The sequence below is a fragment of the Mesocricetus auratus genome, unplaced genomic scaffold (assembly GCF_017639785.1).
Source record: "Mesocricetus auratus isolate SY011 unplaced genomic scaffold, BCM_Maur_2.0 Super-Scaffold_100028, whole genome shotgun sequence".
Classification (NCBI taxonomy): Eukaryota; Metazoa; Chordata; class Mammalia; order Rodentia; family Cricetidae; genus Mesocricetus; species Mesocricetus auratus.
The window spans coordinates 4841928-4859826 of NW_024429209.1; the positions used below are offsets into that span (position 1 = coordinate 4841928).

General features: G+C 39.5%; 1 protein-coding gene and 1 long non-coding RNA gene across 12 annotated transcripts in view; one reads left to right on the plus strand and one right to left on the minus strand.

The window, feature by feature from the left end:
- The window catches only part of Ralgapb (Ral GTPase activating protein non-catalytic subunit beta), an 88632-nt gene that overhangs the window by 36917 nt on the left and 33816 nt on the right, over window positions 1–17899 (plus strand). For 4 of the 10 annotated variants that reach the window (XM_013122479.3, XM_013122483.3, XM_040733088.1 and 1 more), the window contains 6 exons: window positions 40–104; window positions 2684–2813; window positions 4892–5049; window positions 8736–8918; window positions 11101–11252; window positions 16924–17111. In XM_013122479.3, the coding sequence (XP_012977933.1) occupies window positions 40–104; window positions 2684–2813; window positions 4892–5049; window positions 8736–8918; window positions 11101–11252; window positions 16924–17111 (876 nt within the window). Of the gene's footprint in view, window positions 1–39; window positions 105–2683; window positions 2814–4242; window positions 4252–4891; window positions 5050–8735; window positions 8919–11100; window positions 11253–16923; window positions 17112–17899 lie in introns of all 10 variants that reach the window. The other 6 variants (XM_013122481.3, XM_005082651.4, XM_013122484.3 and 3 more) reach the window with 4 other exon arrangements.
- The window catches only part of LOC121134579, a 47056-nt gene continuing 36063 nt past the window's right edge, over window positions 6907–17899 (minus strand). Inside the window, exon 3 of one of the 2 annotated variants that reach the window (XR_005871681.1) lies at window positions 6907–6999. This is a non-coding gene — a long non-coding RNA (uncharacterized LOC121134579). Of the gene's footprint in view, window positions 7000–17077; window positions 17166–17899 lie in introns of those variants that run through there. The other variant, XR_005871682.1, reaches the window with a different exon arrangement.

The following is a 17899-nucleotide window of genomic DNA, read 5'->3' on the forward strand; positions in this document are numbered from 1 at the left end:
ATTATATGTCATGTAAACTGTTTTGTTTTGCTGTTTCAGGAGCAATGTTAAATATTGTTCAGGATTCTGCACTTTTAGAAGCCATTGGTTGCCAAATGGAGATGGTAAGAAGCTTATATAATCTGTCTGATTTTATCTAAATCATACTCAACAGTGCTGGAATTGAACCTAGGGCCTCACACATGCTAACCAAGCTGTCTACCACTGAGCTATGTCCTCAACCCATTGGTTTTTTTTTTTTTTAATATGTATATTTGGTTTTTCGAGATAGGGTTTCTCTGTGTAGCTTTGGAGCCTGTGCCAGAACTGACTCTGTAGACCAAGCTAGCTTTGAACTCACAGAGAGCCACCTGCCTCTGCCTCCCGAGTGATGGGATAAAGGAGCATGCCATCACTGCCCAGTTTATTTTTATTTTTTGAGGCAGTGTCTCATGTAACCCAGGCAAGTCTCGAACTGTGCCTATAGCTGAAGTTGATCTTAAACTTCTGGTCCCGCTGGGCAGTGGTGGTGCACGCCCTTAATCCCAGCACTCGGAGGCAGAGACAGGCGGATCTCTGTGAGTTCGAGTCCGGGCTGGTCCAACAGCCTCCAGAACAATACAGAGAAACTCTGTCTCGTAAAACCAAAAAAAAAAAAAAAAAAAAAACACTCCTGGTCTCTCTGTCTCCACAGGTGTCCACCACCACACTTTTTTTTTTGGTTTCACAAGTCAGGGTTTCTCTGTATTGTTTTGGAGGCTGTCGGTCCAGCCCGGCCTCGAACTCATCCTCCCGAGTGCTGGGATTAAAGGCATGCGCCACCACCGCCCGGCATACTTTTTTTTTTAAAGATTTATTTATTATATATACAGTGTTCTGTCTTCATGTTTGCCTGCAGGCCAGGAAAGATCTCATTACAGATGGTTGTGAGCCACCATGGAGTTGCTGGGAATTGAACTCAAGAACCCTGGAAGAGGAGCCAGTGCTCTTAATCACTGAGCTCTCTCTCCAGCCCCCCCCACATGTGGTTTTTGAAGGCATTTTGTTTATAAATTTCAGCTCATAGACTCAGAAGGATCCTATTTTAAAACATCACACATTTTTGAGATTTCTGCTTGTTCAGTACCTCATCAGCTCCTTGGGAAATCCTGCATGAGAGAAACCCAGCTGGGATGGTTTTGTCTGAATAGTTTAGGAAAGGCCTTTCTAGTTCCTACTATACCTAACAGATATAAGACCTGTAAGATCTGCCATCTTTTTTGTAGTTTCTGTAGACAAAAGTACACAGGTGTCCAAAGCACTAGTGCTTTTAAATAATAATTTAAAAGCTCCCTAGAGACGGACGGTGTCCCTTATCTCTTTGTTCAAGATACGTGACCATTACACTTGGCGTAGGCTGTGGTATGGGGAAGTGATATGTTATAATGGGGTAAGCTGGATAAATGAAAAATTATTAAGGAAATTCGTGTTCCAGTAGATGGCTAATAATGTACTTATTTGGATGCAGTGAGTTCTCTATATATGGGGAATCTTTAACAAATGGGTTTATTTGCTCTGATGTGTATGGGAATTTATACAACTATAGTGTTCTATTGTTTGTACTTTATGGTACAACTACATTTAAAAGTTGTTGTTTTGTGAGTGTGTGTGTACATAAATGGATGTGGGTCTTCATGTATGTGCAGATATATGCATTTGGGTGTGCTTGCGTGTGTGCTTGTGTGTGTGTGTGTGAGAGAGAGAGAGAGGGAGATCGTGCATGTGCAAATGGGTATGGGTGGGTGTGAGCATGGAGGATTTCAGGTATTCTGCACTATTTCGTTGCCCTATTCCCTTGAGTCTTTGATCATGGAGCTAAACTGACAGCCAACAAGCCCAGTGATACTCCTGTTTCTACCCCTCACAGCGCTGTCTTTATAGGCATGTGGGTGGCCATGACCAACTTTTTACATAGGTGCTGGGGATTAGAACTGAGGTTTTTATGCTTGTATAGCAAGTGTTCTTTACCCACTGAGACATCTTCCTTGCCCTTCCTTTCCTCTAGCTTTTTTTTAAGGGGGTTCTGGGGATCAAACTCAGGTCCTCAAACTTGAGTGGTGAAGACTTTGACTGAGATCATCTCCTAGCCCCATATTGTCTTTATTTGAAGATTATATTCCTGTTCTGAGGTTTTGCTCTAGAGGTATTTGAAATATTTTCTTTAATGACTCAGAGTTATTACCCAGTAAACTGTAGTGATTGTAAAAGGCTCTTAGGTGGCCCTTTATAAAACAGCATGGGAGACCCCCCAGTATGGATGCTTGTAGTTACCAAGCCCTATATACCCTTTTAACAGATGGCATCAGAGCAACAATACCAGTGATTCTAACCCCTTATGCTAGTTAACCTGTTATGTTTGCATTATTGGGGATGAACCTATAGCCTCATGCATGTGAGGCAAGTGCTGTACTCCTTTGAGTCATGGCCCCAACTCTTAACAGTTTTTCTCTTTTGAGACAGGGTTTCTCTGTGTAGCCCTGGCTGTCCTGAAACTCAATTTGTAGACCAGGCTGTCCTTGAATCAACAGATCCTCCTACCTCTGCCTCCCAAATGCTGTGATTAAAGGCATGTGCCATCAACATCCAACTTTCTAACAAATTTTTTAATAATTAACTTCTTTTTATACTTGCAAACTGTTCATCTTGATTCTTTGTATTTGACTAGGGTGGTGGAGAAAACAACCTGAAGAGTCATAGTCGCACTAATAGTGGTATTAGCTCAGCAAGTGGAGGAAGCACAGAGCCTACAACGCCCGATAGTGAGAGACCTGCTCAAGCTCTCCTAAGGGATTATGGTAAGCTGTGTTTAAAATAGCCTGTTGGCATTTGTACGTGTATTAATTCTCTGTTAACAAAATAAGCAAAATTAAAACTTTTCAAGAATCAAAAAAATAAATAAAAATAAAACTATCTACTTAGGTATAATTGACAGAAGATGTTAGTTTTAAAAAACTAAGGAAATGTATTCATGATTTCTTGTAGCTTGTTTTGGAGTTTGTTAGATTCTTTTTTTTTTTTTTTCTGGTTTTTCGAGACAGGGTTTCTCTGTATTGTTTTGGAGGCTGTCCTGGAACTTGCTCTGTATACCAGGCTGGCCTCGAACTCACAGAGATCTGCCTGCCTCTGCCTCCCCGAGTGCTGGGATTAAAGGCATGTGCCACCAACACCCAGCTGGAGTTTGTTAGATCTTACAGATGTTTATGATGAGAGCTCAGGGGGTGTTTAGGTTCTATACAAGGTGCTGGTGATACAGGTATACATAAGATGTGGGGCTTGCTTCAGAGCTGTCAGAATAATGGCAGAGATGGTCAGTGATCTGCATCCTTGAAGTTGTGAGAGAAGAGATGGAGTTTGTATTAGAGGAGACCCAGAGAAGCATTTGTCTCCATAATAAAACTTACATATTCCATCTTGTTAGGTTCTTCTGTTACAAGAATAAAGAGACACTTTTCTGCCTTGCTAAATAAAACACTTGCCAGCAAAGCATGCTGTTTAGTGACGTCCTTTACACTGAGCAGTTATTTTATGGACTTAGTGTGAGCGCTTTATATTTTTTTTCCCGTTTTTATTGTTTGAGACAGGGTTTCTCTGTATTGTTTTGGAGGCTGTCCTGGAACTCACTCTGTAGACCAGGCTGGCCTCGAACTCATAGAGATCCACCTGCCTCTGCCTCCCAGTGCTGGGACTAAAGGCGTGCGCCACCACTGCCGAGCAACTTTATAATGTTTTATGCACAAATGCTGATATTGATTGAATCTGTGTTTATTCCTTGACATTAGAATATCTAATTCCCTAGATGTGAGCTTGATTTTTTTTAAATAATCCGGAGAATCCATGAGCCATGTTCATGAGGCATGCTTTCATAATTGAATATATGATCAATATTACCCATCATCATGTCAAACACATAGAGTCATCATGTGGATATTTGATACATTTAAATTGTTACTCCTTGTGTAGATTTAGGCATTTTCTAGGTTGAACTGTTTCTTGTAGTTTCTAAGACATTTTAAAACTAAAGATAATTTTGCATTACTGCATGTGTTGTATATAAGTGTTTGAACTGATTGTTTGTTCCAGCATTTTCAGCTGGTGTTAGTGAGCTCTGCTTGTTATGTCATATTTTTTACTAAGAAAAAAAATCCAGATTTGTGTTAGTGTCGCATGACTGTCTCTCTTTAATGATCATTCCTTTTTCTGTTGTCACTGCCCTCTTTCTGATAGGATCCACAGGTATAATGCCCCTAAAGCTTACTTTTTAATTACAGTTTAATTTATCCCACTTTAATTTCTTGGAATTCACTATTAAAGTAACAGTTACTTTAAATATAAAATTGAACTCCAACTAAAAACAATGACTTGGTTATTTAACCTTTTTAAAGGTATTAAAATGGTGGTAAAGAGCTAAATGTAAACATGGGTTTGAAAAGGCATTGCATGTGGTTTTTACTGGTTTAGACCCTGTCATTTCAACAGATGCGTTAAGGTAATTCCTAGCATCTAAGGAGGCTATCAGGTTGAATTCTTGCCTCTGTAAAACTCTAAGGAAATACTTGGTTGCCTTTTCATTGTTCTTTTTGAAAATTAAATAAGTTATTTATTTAAAAATTTAAAACACCATTTTTCATTATAAGGATGTTACTGAAACTGCCAAGTCCATAGTGTTCTTTGTCAATATGTGGATTGGTAGCTAGAAGCTGGCCAGCCCCATGTGTGCCTTGTACACCATCAGTCAGGCCTGGTGCTCAGGCTGGTGGGCGGGGAGCATAACTCTGTGTGGGTGCCCATTGTGCTCACTGTGGCTGCTGTGGTCTGTGCCTGGTGGAATGCTGTGCTTCTGTTACTAATGCTTAGTTGTTTTCCCTCCCTGTGGATGTGGCATTGGGTTATATCCTAGCTCTTAATACAGATTCAGCTGCTGGACTCCTGATTCGCAGCATTCATCTCGTCACCCAAAGACTCAACTCCCAGTGGCGTCAAGACATGAGCATATCCCTGGCAGCTCTAGAGCTCCTCTCAGGCCTGGCAAAGGTGAGGATAGTCCCTTATTTTAGTCCAGCAGACTTGCCTCAGTCTTTTTTTTTTTTTTTTGACACCCACACACTTTGTGTAGGTATTTTAGGGTTGTCAGTACATGTGTGTATTTTACATCTAGAATGTACAAAATTGAGCTTCCAAGTGAAATTTTTCAAAATGAAAAATAGGTGCAAAGGATATGAATGTTTCTGATAAGGTACAGAAAGCATTTTAATACTGGTGACTATTTGCACATATAATGTATTTATTGCTTGGATAAGGAGCATTTGTCATAAAATATTTCTGTGATTACTATTTTCCATTATCAAAAGCAAAAAATTGACTATATGTTCAATTTTCTCTCACAGTTGTTTCAGTTTTGTGGAACCTTAGAAGTGGGGTTCACCTGCACTTAAGCCTCAGTCTTTCTCTTGCTCTTTCTCTGAAATTCCTGTAACATGAAACTAACCATTTTAAAGCAAGTGATTCTGTGGCTGTTAGCACATTCGCAGTGTAGTGCAACCCACCACCTACATTTCCAAGTGTTTTTGTCACCCTGGAGGAAAGTCCCTAAGCCCCAAGAAGTTTCTTGCCCACTCTTCCAACCATCACCTCCTCAGACAGTCACTGATCTTCATTTTGTCTCTTTGTCTCTACCTAATCAGGACCATTCACAGAAAGGGATCAGTAGGAAAATCAAGTGATGTATGTTTTTTCAAGAGTAGCTGTCTTTCTCACTTGAGCACTTTTTTGAGTTTTAGCCCTTTTTTATGATTGCACAGCACCATGCTGAAAGCAATTATCACTGTTTGTTTGCCTGCTCATCAAAGTGGTTTTTAGACTGCTTCTGTCTTTAGACTATTATTAGTAGAGCTATTGTGGACTATGGGAATGTGTATTTGTTTGGAATATCAGTTTTCAGTTCTTTGGGGTATGCAGATTACTTTAAATATAAAATTGAAGTCCAAGTGAAAACAGTGACTTGGTTATTTAACCTTTTTGAAGAACTGTAAATTGTTTTCCACAGCTACTGAATCTTTTTTCGTTCCTTTCAGCAATATACAAGGGTTCTAATTTTTCCACATTCTCACTAGCATCTCACTGAGTATTTTTTATTATTAAAGTGGAAAGGATTGTTTTATTTTTTATATACTACTTGGTGTTGTGAGGATCAGATGAGATGAAAGTATAAAATACATTGTGGTCATACAGTAATACTTATCACGTAGTAGTAGTGTCTGAGATGAACCTTAGCCATTTACTTCAGAGTTGTCTTACAAACTGTGAGACAGAATAGACAAGAAAACTTAGTATGTTCTCAACACCATTTGGGACTTAACCCAGAAGCCCTCAAATGTCATAGATATGTGAGGAGCATTTGCTGATTTAAATGTTAGGGTAACCATTCATGAGACATGGTGGGCCATACAGAGAGCGAGGTGCTGCTCCCCTGGACTTGTGGTTCACTTTCAGTTTAAGATGCAGTTAGCTTGGATGGAGCACTGCTCTGTACCTTTGTCATCATATATATGGGCTAATACTACCTGATTCCATAACTCTCTGTAAAGATAAAGTTGATTAAAACTGGTGTTAGAGCAGAGTTGAATGAATAGATCAGTGGTCTATAATTGAGACTTCAACATCATACTTATATGGCTGTCTGGTTTTTAACAAAGGTGCAAAGATAACTCTAAGGAGAAAGGTTGTCTTTTTGACCAGTGGTACTGGTAGGAAACTTGGTTTCATACCTGTTTTGTAAATGGTAGGTACAAAAACCAGCTAAAAATGGATTGTAGACTTAACTGTAAAAATTTATTAGTTACTTGTCTCATGCTGTGACAAAATACCCTGACAAAGGCAACTTAAGGATGGAAGGGTTTATTTTGGCTCACAGTTCAAGGGTACAGTCCATTATGGCGGGGATGTCAAGGTGGCAGGAGCTTGAAGCAGCTAGTCACGTTGAGTCTGCAGTCAGGAAGAAGAGAGCAGATGAATGCTTGTGCTCAGCTGGCTTCCTCCTTTTTATGCAGTCCAGGACTCAAACCCAGGGAATAGTGCCACTCTCCTTTAAGGTGAGTTTTCCTACCTCAATATCATTAGTTGTTAGGGAAATGTAATTAGATTCACATTGATATACTATTACATACTCATAGTAGAATGGCTAAAATTGAGGGTTACGAGCATAGCTTAGGGTAAGAGTGCTTGCTATGCAGGCATGAGAACCTAAATTCATATCCCCAGCACCCATTTAAAAAGCTGGGAATGACTACATGGACTTCAGAGTGGCAGGTGGATAGACAGTCTGAAGGAGTTTCCTAGCCTGTCAGCCTAGCTGAAACAGGAAGCTTTAGGTTGTGTGAGAGACCCTATCCCAAGAGATAATATTGAAAGTGATTCAGCTGTGGGTCAAGACTACTTTGGAGGTTGAATGACCCCTTCATAGGGGTCACCTAAGGCTATTGGAAAACACAGATATTTACGTTACTATTCATAACAGTAGCAAAATTACAGTTATGAAGTAGCAGCAAAAAAATATATATATATATATGGTTGGGGTCACCACAGCATGAGGAACTATATTAAAGGGTTGCAACATTAGGAAGGTTGAGAACCACTGTGATAGGGAAGGCACCCAGTAGTCCTTCTGTGGCCTCTGCATACACACAGATGCATGTACTCATAGAAACTTGATGTGTGCTTGCATGCATGCATGTGCACGCATGTGCACGCACACACACACGCACACATGCACACAGAGGCTAGATTTAAAAAGACTTGACCATACCAAATGTTGATGAGGATATGAGGAAACTGTTAATGAGAATGTTAATTATAATAACCATTTTGGAAAATAGTTTGGCCCATCCTTAAAAATTTAATATTTCATGTATCTTATGACCCTGTCATCCTAATCCCAGTATATAAGAGAATATACATCCAGTCAATGAAGTGGATGTTCATAGCAAATATATTTGTAACATCCTCAGGATGGAAATAACCCAGATGTCCATTAACAGGCTACTAGGTAGATACATTGTACTGTATTCATATGCTGGAATACACTCAATAAAAGTAAGAAGTATTACAAAAAGTAGGTAACATCTGGAAGTAATTAATTATGCTAAATAGAAGAAGCTAGCTAAGTACCTTTCCCCCAAGTAGATACTGTAGAACTTACATATATCTAATATGGTAGCAGATAAGCAATCCTCACAAGAGGAATGGGAGGAAGCTTACAGAGGTGCATGAGGGTATTTGGGGGTGATGTTGGTGTTATCTGATTGTAATGACAATTCTTTGAGGTTACATACTTTGAACATGTGTAACTTACTGTAATTGAAAATTGACCCTTTAAGCTGTTTCACTAGACTTTGTGCAGAGCAAAAACCATCACTGTGAGGTTGGGTTAGGGACTAAAAACACATGTTCCTTTGCTGGCCATTCACATTTTACAAGTAAGTGCATCCAAAAGCTTTGGGTTTTAAGGTGTGAACAACCATGCTAGAGTAAAGTACTGTTTTAGGGTTTGAGAATTTTACTTTTTTGTAGTATGTTTGTAATATTCTGTTCCTGTATATAAATAATATTTTAAAACAAGGCCTCTTGTGTATCACATTATCAGATAGGCTCAGTTGCAGAGCAAATGCTTGGTGTAGTGGTTCCTGACTAACTGGTTTTGTTCCTTAAATGGACATGCTTAGGTGAAGGTGATGGTTGACTTGGGAGACCGGAAGCGTGCCATCAGTTCTGTGTGCAGTTATATTGTATACCAGTGCAGTCGGCCAGCTCCTCTTCACTCCCGGGATCTGCACTCCATGATAGTGGCAGCATTTCAGTGTCTCTGTGTCTGGCTGACAGAACACCCTGATATGCTGGATGAGAAGGTGAGCTTATTCAGTCTTTTTAAAAAAATTTTTATTTATTAGTTTATTTTTTGGTTTTTCGAGAAAGGGTTTCTCTGTAGGTTTAGAGACTGTCCTGGAACTCTCTTTGAAGATCAGGCTAGCCTGGAAGTCACAGTGATCCGCCTGCCTCTGCCTCCCGAGTGCTGGGATTAATGGCGTATGCCACCACTGTCTGGCGCTTATTCAGTCTTAAAACACCAAGTAGGAATAAAACAGTTTGTTGAGAAAATACCTTTTGAAAGAGAATATGTAAATTAAAATATAGTGTCATACACTTGGAATGTATTTGTTTGATTTCAGTAGAACACTTACTCTTTTGAACATAACTTGTAAACTATCATCATGTTTAGAATTGTTTCCAAATAATCCTACAGAGAAATTCTTTATGAAAATAGAAGATCTTGCCTAATTTTTCTGAACCAGCAAGACTTCTTTTATAAAAATAATATTATCATTAGTTCTTGTAAAAATTCAGTGTATTTTGAACATACTCATCCTATTTTACTAATATCTGACCTCACTTTCTACCTAACCAATTTGAGATCTTTTTTTCCATCTCTCTTTTTTCCCTATATTGAATCCAGTTTGTGTTTCCTAGCTACTATTAGGAGTAGGGCCTGCCCTGGAGTGTGGTCAACCTACCAGTGATCATGTCATTAAATAAAATTGATCCTACCTCTCCCAGCAGCTATCAAATGTGATCACACATGCCAGTAGTTCTCCGGCTAGTGATAATATTTTTGCCTATTTCCACTATATCTATACTGAAATTTTGGTTTAGCTTGAGCTTGCTCAAGTCTTTTGCATGCTTTCACAGTTGCTAAGAACTCATATGGGCAACTGCTGTATCTGGAAAAATACTTTTTTTTGGATAGGATGACAGATGAGATAACTATTAAAAGCTATTTGGTTTCCTATTATCAAACAAAGAAGGGCACTTAATTGTGAATCTGCAAAGCTAGGGCACAGCTTGGCTATAAAAGTTACTTTTATTGAAACATTGTATTTCTCACAGGTTTCTACACTTTTAAATGGACACAGATATCTAGTCTGTTTTCTCTACTGCTGTACCTTACAGAGAAGCAGGCATAATAAGCTCAGTGACAGTAGAGCTTCCCAAGGTTACTGGATATTTAGAAAAAAAAAAGGTAGAGATCTTTGTAAGTAATATTGATAAAATCTGAGTTACATTCATTGTGGCTTTTAAAGTTATGGTATCTAAAGTTTTTTTCAGGACTGGACTTTAGCCAAGTGTAATAGAATGCTTGCTTAGCATTTCTGAAGTGTTCAGTTTGATCCCTAGCACTACGTTAATCAGTTATGATGGTCCCTATTCCAGGTACTTGGGAGGTAGAAGAAGGAGATCAGAAGTTCAAGGTCATCTCTGACTACATAATGAGTTAAAGGCCAGCCTGGGCTACATGAAACTCTGTTACACAAATAGTTTTAAATAGAAATTAGCTTAAGATATAAATCATTGGAGTTGGGGATGGTGGCACCTGCCTGTAATCCTAGCACTTAAGAAGCAGAGGCAGATCCTGGATTCAGGGTCAGCTTGGTTTACATAGTGAGTTTGAAACCAGCCTGATCTCCATAGTGAGATTCTGCCTCAAAAATTAAATAATTAACCTCTTTGATATATTAGGTAATCTGATGTGTCTTAAGCCATCTGAGTCTAGTGGAATTACTTCTGAATCTATTTTATTTATTAGCTGTTCTGGGTTTATGACAGTCATGGCAATTTTGTGAGCTCTGTGACTAAAACATGTCAGTCTCTTTCTGAACATACACATTTAGTTCTTTTAAGAGAAACTTAATGGAGGTTTAAGTTTATTATGATACAAAAATATCTGTTAAAGAATACTAGAAGCTGGAGCTCCACCTCTAAGACATAACCACCGTATGGGCTCCTTGTCTTCTCTGTATATATGTATATATGATGTGTATAAAAGTTGACCTGGCTCAGCAGGTAACAATGCTTGCCTCCAAGTTTGATGACTTGAGTTTGATCACTGAGTTCTATATGGTAGGAGGAGAGAACCAACTCTCAAAAGTTCTTCTCTGACCTTGGCTTGTACACAAGCACACATACACCCTCTCTTAAGTAAATAAATATGTTTGAAATATTTTAAATAATCTCTGTATCTTTTCCCACTTCTAGGATTGCCTTAAGGAAGTACTGGAGATTGTAGAACTGGGTATCTCAGGAAGCAAGTCCAAGAACAGTGAGCAAGAGGTCAAGTACAAAGGAGATAAGGAGCCAAACCCTGCGTCCATGAGAGTAAAGGATGCTGCAGAAGCCACTTTAACATGGTATGGAAACAGCAGCTGAAAACTGAGCTGTAACAGACAGGGCAGCAGTGATCTTGGCCCCTGTGGGGTGCTGTGTCTCCAGATACAAAATGGAAAGGAAATACTCTTTTTGTACTCATTCTTAGACCATCAAGACATCAGAAATTTGGAGTCTTTGTATTTCCATACTTGCTGATAACTAACTCAGGTCAGATCATTGTAGAGCTAGGAAGTATCTTGGAGCCACTTCATCCCCTTCTTTGATGGCCTAGTTTAGAGATGAGATGTGTCATAGCATCAGATCTGATACCCAGTGCTGGTCACTACTACATCTTTTATGTTCTATTCAGCTAAATTTTTTTAACTTCCTTAAGAACTTGGTAATGGAGTCATACAGATAAGTCAGATTTAGTTACTGAATGAATACTGTCTGGTGCAGTAGGGAAGATGAAATAGAAACACAAAGTCTCTCAATATCAGGTGGATAATAAGTAACCCCAAAAGAAGAGACACAAATCAAATGGCAGGGAGCTGGGAGGAGGAAGTGAAAACTTTGAGATGAAGTGAAAGCAAAGTAACATGCTTATGGAACCAAGGGCTTGTTTCTTTGAAAGAATGGCAGAAAGAGCTGAGAAAGTCCTTTGTGCTCAGTGGATTGGGGGACTAGAAAGAGGACTGAGTTTGGGCACATCTGCAGATTGAAAGAATAGAATAAGTTGAGATTGCATAGATTCGTAGGATATGGAAAGATGTAGCTCATGCAAGGATAAGTATGAATGAAAACCTGGGGAAACAGAACCACAGGATGGAAGAGTGTGAGGTTAATTAATAAGGGCTGGCTTGAAGATTTGTGTGTAAATCAGCACTGCCTAAGATCCTGACATCTTTTGTGAGTGCAGTGTCCTTTTATATTCAAATTAGTTAGATTTGTTTCTGTTGTTCTTGGGCTTAGGTCATAATTTTCAGGATGCTTGCTTTTGTTTAGAACTGTACAGTCTGGTAACAGGTAAGACTTTCAGTGCTTTTGTTGAGGTTTAGCTAATAGCTAGAAAATTGGTGAGGATAGCTATGACAGCTAGGAGATAAGCAAAGAGAATCTTGCTCACTAGGAGTTCTTGATTTCTTAGTGCTGCAAGAACTTTGTTCCACTCTAGCCTGATTGTTCCTATAAGAGCATCATTGCTGCTAGGGGTTGCTATGAGTCTGGGGTTTTTCTCTCAGACTGTAGTTATCTAAATGGCTTAACTTCATTTTTTGCTGTGTTGTATCTACAAGCAAGTCTACCATGATGTCTTTAATTTCCACTCTTCAACAGTGTAGCGTTCCATCATGGTGGAAAATACTAACAACCAGTTTCTGTTCTCTTACAGTTGCTGCTGCTTGTCAGCATCACCATTGGTTCTGTTTTGTTTTGATTATTTTTTTTCAAGGCAGGGTTTCACTGTCTCTGACTGTTCTGGAACTCACTCACTATGTATAGACCAGGTTGGCCTCAAACTCACAGAGATCCACCTGCCTCTGCCTCCAAAGTGCTGGGATTAAAGGCATGTGCAACCATGCCAGCTGTCACCATTGTTTTCAGTTTTTTTTCCCCTCTGATTTGTATGTCTGTCGTTCCTCATGAGGCCAGCAACCAAGTCTAGTAGACTATCTTTGTAAGGTCTTCCCACCAACCCCTGAAGCCTCAGATAGGATTCTGTACTAGGTCACCTCACTTCTTGCATGGTTTCTGTTGGCAGTCTCTTTACTCTTCCCATTTGTCTTGCACTCTGTGGATAAACTCTTCTTCAACAATATTTCATCCTACTGCTTGAGTGATTAAAGACCTTGAGTAGATCTCCTGTTTCCTACCATGTCTGAATTCCAGTGGAAGGTCATGGAGTTGATCTGATTTGTCCCACCACTGCTTCCTAGTACTTCCTTGCCATAGTTGGGCCTCTTGTAATGGTGAACTGGGCATGCTCATACCTGCTTATTCATCTCTCTGTATTTCCAGCAGCATCATACACTGTTCCATGATCACAGTACATCTAGCTACTTGTACGAACCTCTGTCATTCTCATTTTTGAAGGACAATGGTTTTCACTACCTCTACACTCATTGTCTGCTTGTCTCACATAGTGTGGAGTTCCATACTGTCATAGTCGTACCAAGTTTATTTGGTACATGCCAGTCTGTCTTTCATAACCTTTATAATGTACATATTAACTTGTTGGGTTTCTTGACCTTGGCATATTAAAGTATAAATTCAGAATTTGTGTTCTTAGAAGTCATTCAGTGGTCCCCCTGCTTAAGGCACATTTACTAAATGCTTAGCCTTTAATATGGGTTTAGAGTCTAGCCCCTAAGATTTCCCACTTCATTATTTATTTATTTATTCATTCATTCATTCACTCATTCATTCATTCATTCATTCATTCATTCAGGGGCAGGGTTTCTCTGTGGTTTTGGAGGCTGTTCTGGAACTAGCTCTTGTAGACCAGGCTGGTTTCGAACTCGCAGAGATCCGCCTGCCTCTGCCTCCTGAGTGTTAGGATTAAAGCATGCGCCACTACCACCAGGCTTTCCCACTTCATTTTAATTATTAAAAGCTTGATGTTCTATATCAAACTAAAATCTCTTATGTTAACTTGTTCTCATTGGTTCTTACTCAGACTTTTGGTAGTAATTCTTTGTCCAGGCAACAGCAGTATACAGAGACAATGTTTATATTGCTCTGGTTCCTTTCTGCTAGTGCCTTCACGTGGTTTTTGTATTACATGAGTTTGAGTACCTTTATCATTCTGTCACTCAACTGGTATAGCTTTGGCCATGTATCTCTCATAGGTACATCACTGCTTTGACCATGAATCTTTCACAGGTACATCATTGAGTACAGTGTTTTATTGGGGTCTGAATGTCTTAACCTCTGTTGAACAGTATAACTCATCAACCTCTGTCTGGAGACAGCACCAACACTTTGAGCATTGGAGATTCATGTTAAATTAACTAGACTCTTGAGTCTTTTTCATGCTTTCTTTTCATCTGTTGTTCTCATCCTGTGCTTATTTGTTTGGGATTGTTGAAATTTCTTTTTGGAAGATAATTCCACATTATCTATAGGCTTTTGAAATCCTAACTCTTATTCTGATATATGGTCTCTACAGATTAAGTTCTATTATAGCTTTTGGTTTGTTCTTAATTATTTTGCCTTCCCCCTTCCCCAAGACAGGGTCTCACTATGTAGCTTTGGCTGTCCTGGGACTCACTGTGTAGATCAGATTGACCTTGAACTCTCAGAGATCCACCTGCCTCTGCCTCTCAAGTGCTGGGATTAAAGGTGTGTGCCATCACACCCTGCTCTTTTCAAAAACAAAACAAAACATGTATTTGTATGTGTGTATGGGCATATGTGTATCAGAAGACAGCTTTTGAGAGTCTTTTCTCCTTTTCATGTGAGTTTCAGGGAATCCAACTCTGGTTGTTGGGATTGATGGCAATAGTCTTTGCCCACTGAGCCATCTTGCTGGTTCTTGTCTGTTTTTGAGGCAGATTCTCACTTTTTAGCTGAGGCTAACCTCAAATTCATGGCAGTCCTCCTGCCTCAGTTTCCTGGGTGTTGGCATTACAGGCAGAGCAAACATTATGAGCCTGTTTGGTATGTTCTTATCAGAGCACTGCTTATAGAAAGGAGAGGTTGAACTTCAGAGCATAGCAACAGAGATTCCCTGGGGGTTCACAAGGATTCCAGTCTTTATCTACAGGTTTATCATACAGTTAAGTACTTGTTTTAATTTCGGAGATATTTACTCCACATACCAGGAAGAGAAGAATGTGGTGAGACTATAATAACAATTTCATTAAGTGGCCTAAACTCTCCCAGAAGCCTGTTTGATATCATAGATCTTACATGGAACATGACAAGTTCACCTGGTCTGTGTACTTTGTGATATCTGCCTCTGTTTACTGGTGAAAGCCAAAGCTGTATTTTCTTAGTACTGGTCTCCTGGGATGGCTCCTGTTTTCCACAATCATTAGAGTACTGAATTTGCTGAGTTCTATCATTCCTTGAATTGTAGCAGTCTTTCTGGGAGAAGTGAAAACTCCAAGGGAGACATCTGCTGGAAAACAGTGCCTTCCATCATCAGAGAGCTTAGAGAGCTAAGGCCAGGCTGTCCAAGCTGAAGATTGATTGATAAATGGTGTTGAGGGTTATGGAGATGGTTCAGTGGGTTAGAGCACTTGCTATACAAGCCTGAGTGCCCGGGTTCAGATCTCCAGTACCCATGTCAAAAACTGGACATACCCATCATCTCAATGCTACAAGGGAAGGCAGAGACAGAAGGATCACTGTGGCTTAGTGGCTGCCAGCCTAGTTCTACATTCCTTAAGAGACATTGTCCCAAGGGGTTAAGGCAGGAAATGATACAACAGGATATTTCATGTCCTCCACATATGCACCCCCATACAACACACATACAATACACAGTCATATGTATACACATATACACAAAGGTGTTGAGGAATAGTTTTCTGAATGGGATGCATTTGAAAGGCCACACTGATAATATATGGTAAAAATCTGTTTAAATACAGAATGCTTTTTTATTGAGTCTCTGTTTATTATACACGAGGATAATAAAAAAAAGAAAATGATGGTATCTATTTCATATGGTTATTATGAAACTATATGAAAAATGTAAAGTGCCTAGAACAGTACTTGACACAAAGAGCTAGATTAAATTCATTGCTTATATGCATAAATCTTTGTAAATTTTTATTCCCTCTGTGTGTGCATGAATGTGTATACATACTGTATACACATGCAAATATTTCTGAATGGTAAGTCTTGATCAGTGAAATTGCTTTTTAAAGCATTTTGTGTTATAGATTTTTTTTGTTATAGATTTATTTATGACAGTTTAGAGATTTAACTGTTAGTGCCTCAGGTTCCTTACCTGAAATGAGGATATATCTATTCCTGGACATGCAGGAAGAAGGCAGCAGGTCCTGAGGTTTGGCCTCTTAACTATCAGTTAGCTCTTTGGAGTTTTAACTTTCCTTATCTTAAAAGGTGATGGGTTTTGGCTGATCATTTCGTCCTTTTCTAGGCCTAAGATATTTCGGGTATCATAATCCTGAGACCTAGAGCACACAGCAGAGTTTGAAATGTGTCTTTAGGGGTTTCCTGATCTGGAACTGTAGTTAGTTATGTTCCCTGGTTAAAAGAGGGAAATTTGTTTGAGGTCTTTTGTTGGGACAAAGCAGGATTGGTCAGGCAGAAGAACAAAGCTGCTGGACAGTAGAGTGTTGCAACAAATGCTAACGCTGACTTGACCTTGAGTATTCTCTCTACCTGGGAGGGAACTGGGACCTAGGAACTTTGCACTAACTAGTTGTTGAATGTGGTCTGTTCTAGAAAGAAGCAGAGGTCCTGAGTGAGGCATCCATGGCTGAGGGCAGTTCTTAGGCCAGTTGAAAGTTGTGGCTACTGTTATCCTGCATCTGGGAGAGTGGCCTTTCATTCTTGGGGCACAGATTCTACCCAGCATGCCAGAGTAATTTTTTTTTGCCACAGGGAATAAATCTGACCCGTGAAGAGGAAACATAGCTGTGTTCAGTTAATTCAGTGGAGTAGAAGGGTACATAGATCCAATAGGTAAAGTTAGAATTTTCTTTGGGAATTAATTGTTCTTTATTCCATTCTCCGTAGTATCATGCAGTTGCTTGGCGCATTTCCTTCACCCAGTGGTCCTGCCTCTCCTTGTAGTCTGGTGAATGAGACCACTCTGATCAAATACTCCAGGCTGCCAACCATAAACAAGCATAGTTTCCGGTACTTTGTCTTGGATAACAGTGTCATCCTGGCAATGCTGGAGCAACCGCTTGGAAATGAGCAGAGTAAGTTGTAGTACTCTTAGCTTTCTCTACTGCTCAAACAGTGTGTTCTCAGTTCTGTCAGGGAAGCAAAGACTGTAAATCCCAAGTAACTATTTGTCAGAAAGACTTGAAGCTATAGGATAACATCACTGGAGAAACAGGTCAGAAAAAATAGAATGTGCAAATGAAGTAGCACTGTTTAAAGATTCTTTATGTGTGCTCAAAATAGCAAAGTATCTCAAATATTTATGGAAAGTTTGCCTTAGTGAGATATTTTATATTTACTATTTATAAAAATCATTGTCGTTCTTTCTTTCCTTATGAACCTTGGATCCTACCCCTCTACTCCCTTTCCCTTCACCCATCATTGTTCTGTTTGGATACTACTACCCACACAGGTTAGAAATTTGAAAAGTCATCTTTGCTTCCTCCGCCTGTTACTTATATAATTAGTCTCACTGTCTCTATAATACCAGTGACTCTTGAATCTTTTCCTCTGTATTCCTCCCAATACATCTAAATGCAAGGCCTTATTAATTTCTTTCTACGTGGTCTGATAGCCCCTTTGGCAGCTCAAAAATTTGCTTGCCCTTACCACTGCCCTCCTTGCACCATAGTGTTCATCCTTAAGCATGTAGATATGTTTGCTGAAAAACCTTCAGTGATTAGTCATTGATAAGATGTGCACTGTCCCATAGTTAGGAGGATCACAGGGTGTTTTTGATTTGCTTAGGGTAACTTGAAAAGTTCAGGCTTTCCAAACAATACTATTTTCTGTTATCCCACCACACTAGGACTTCCTCAGTGAC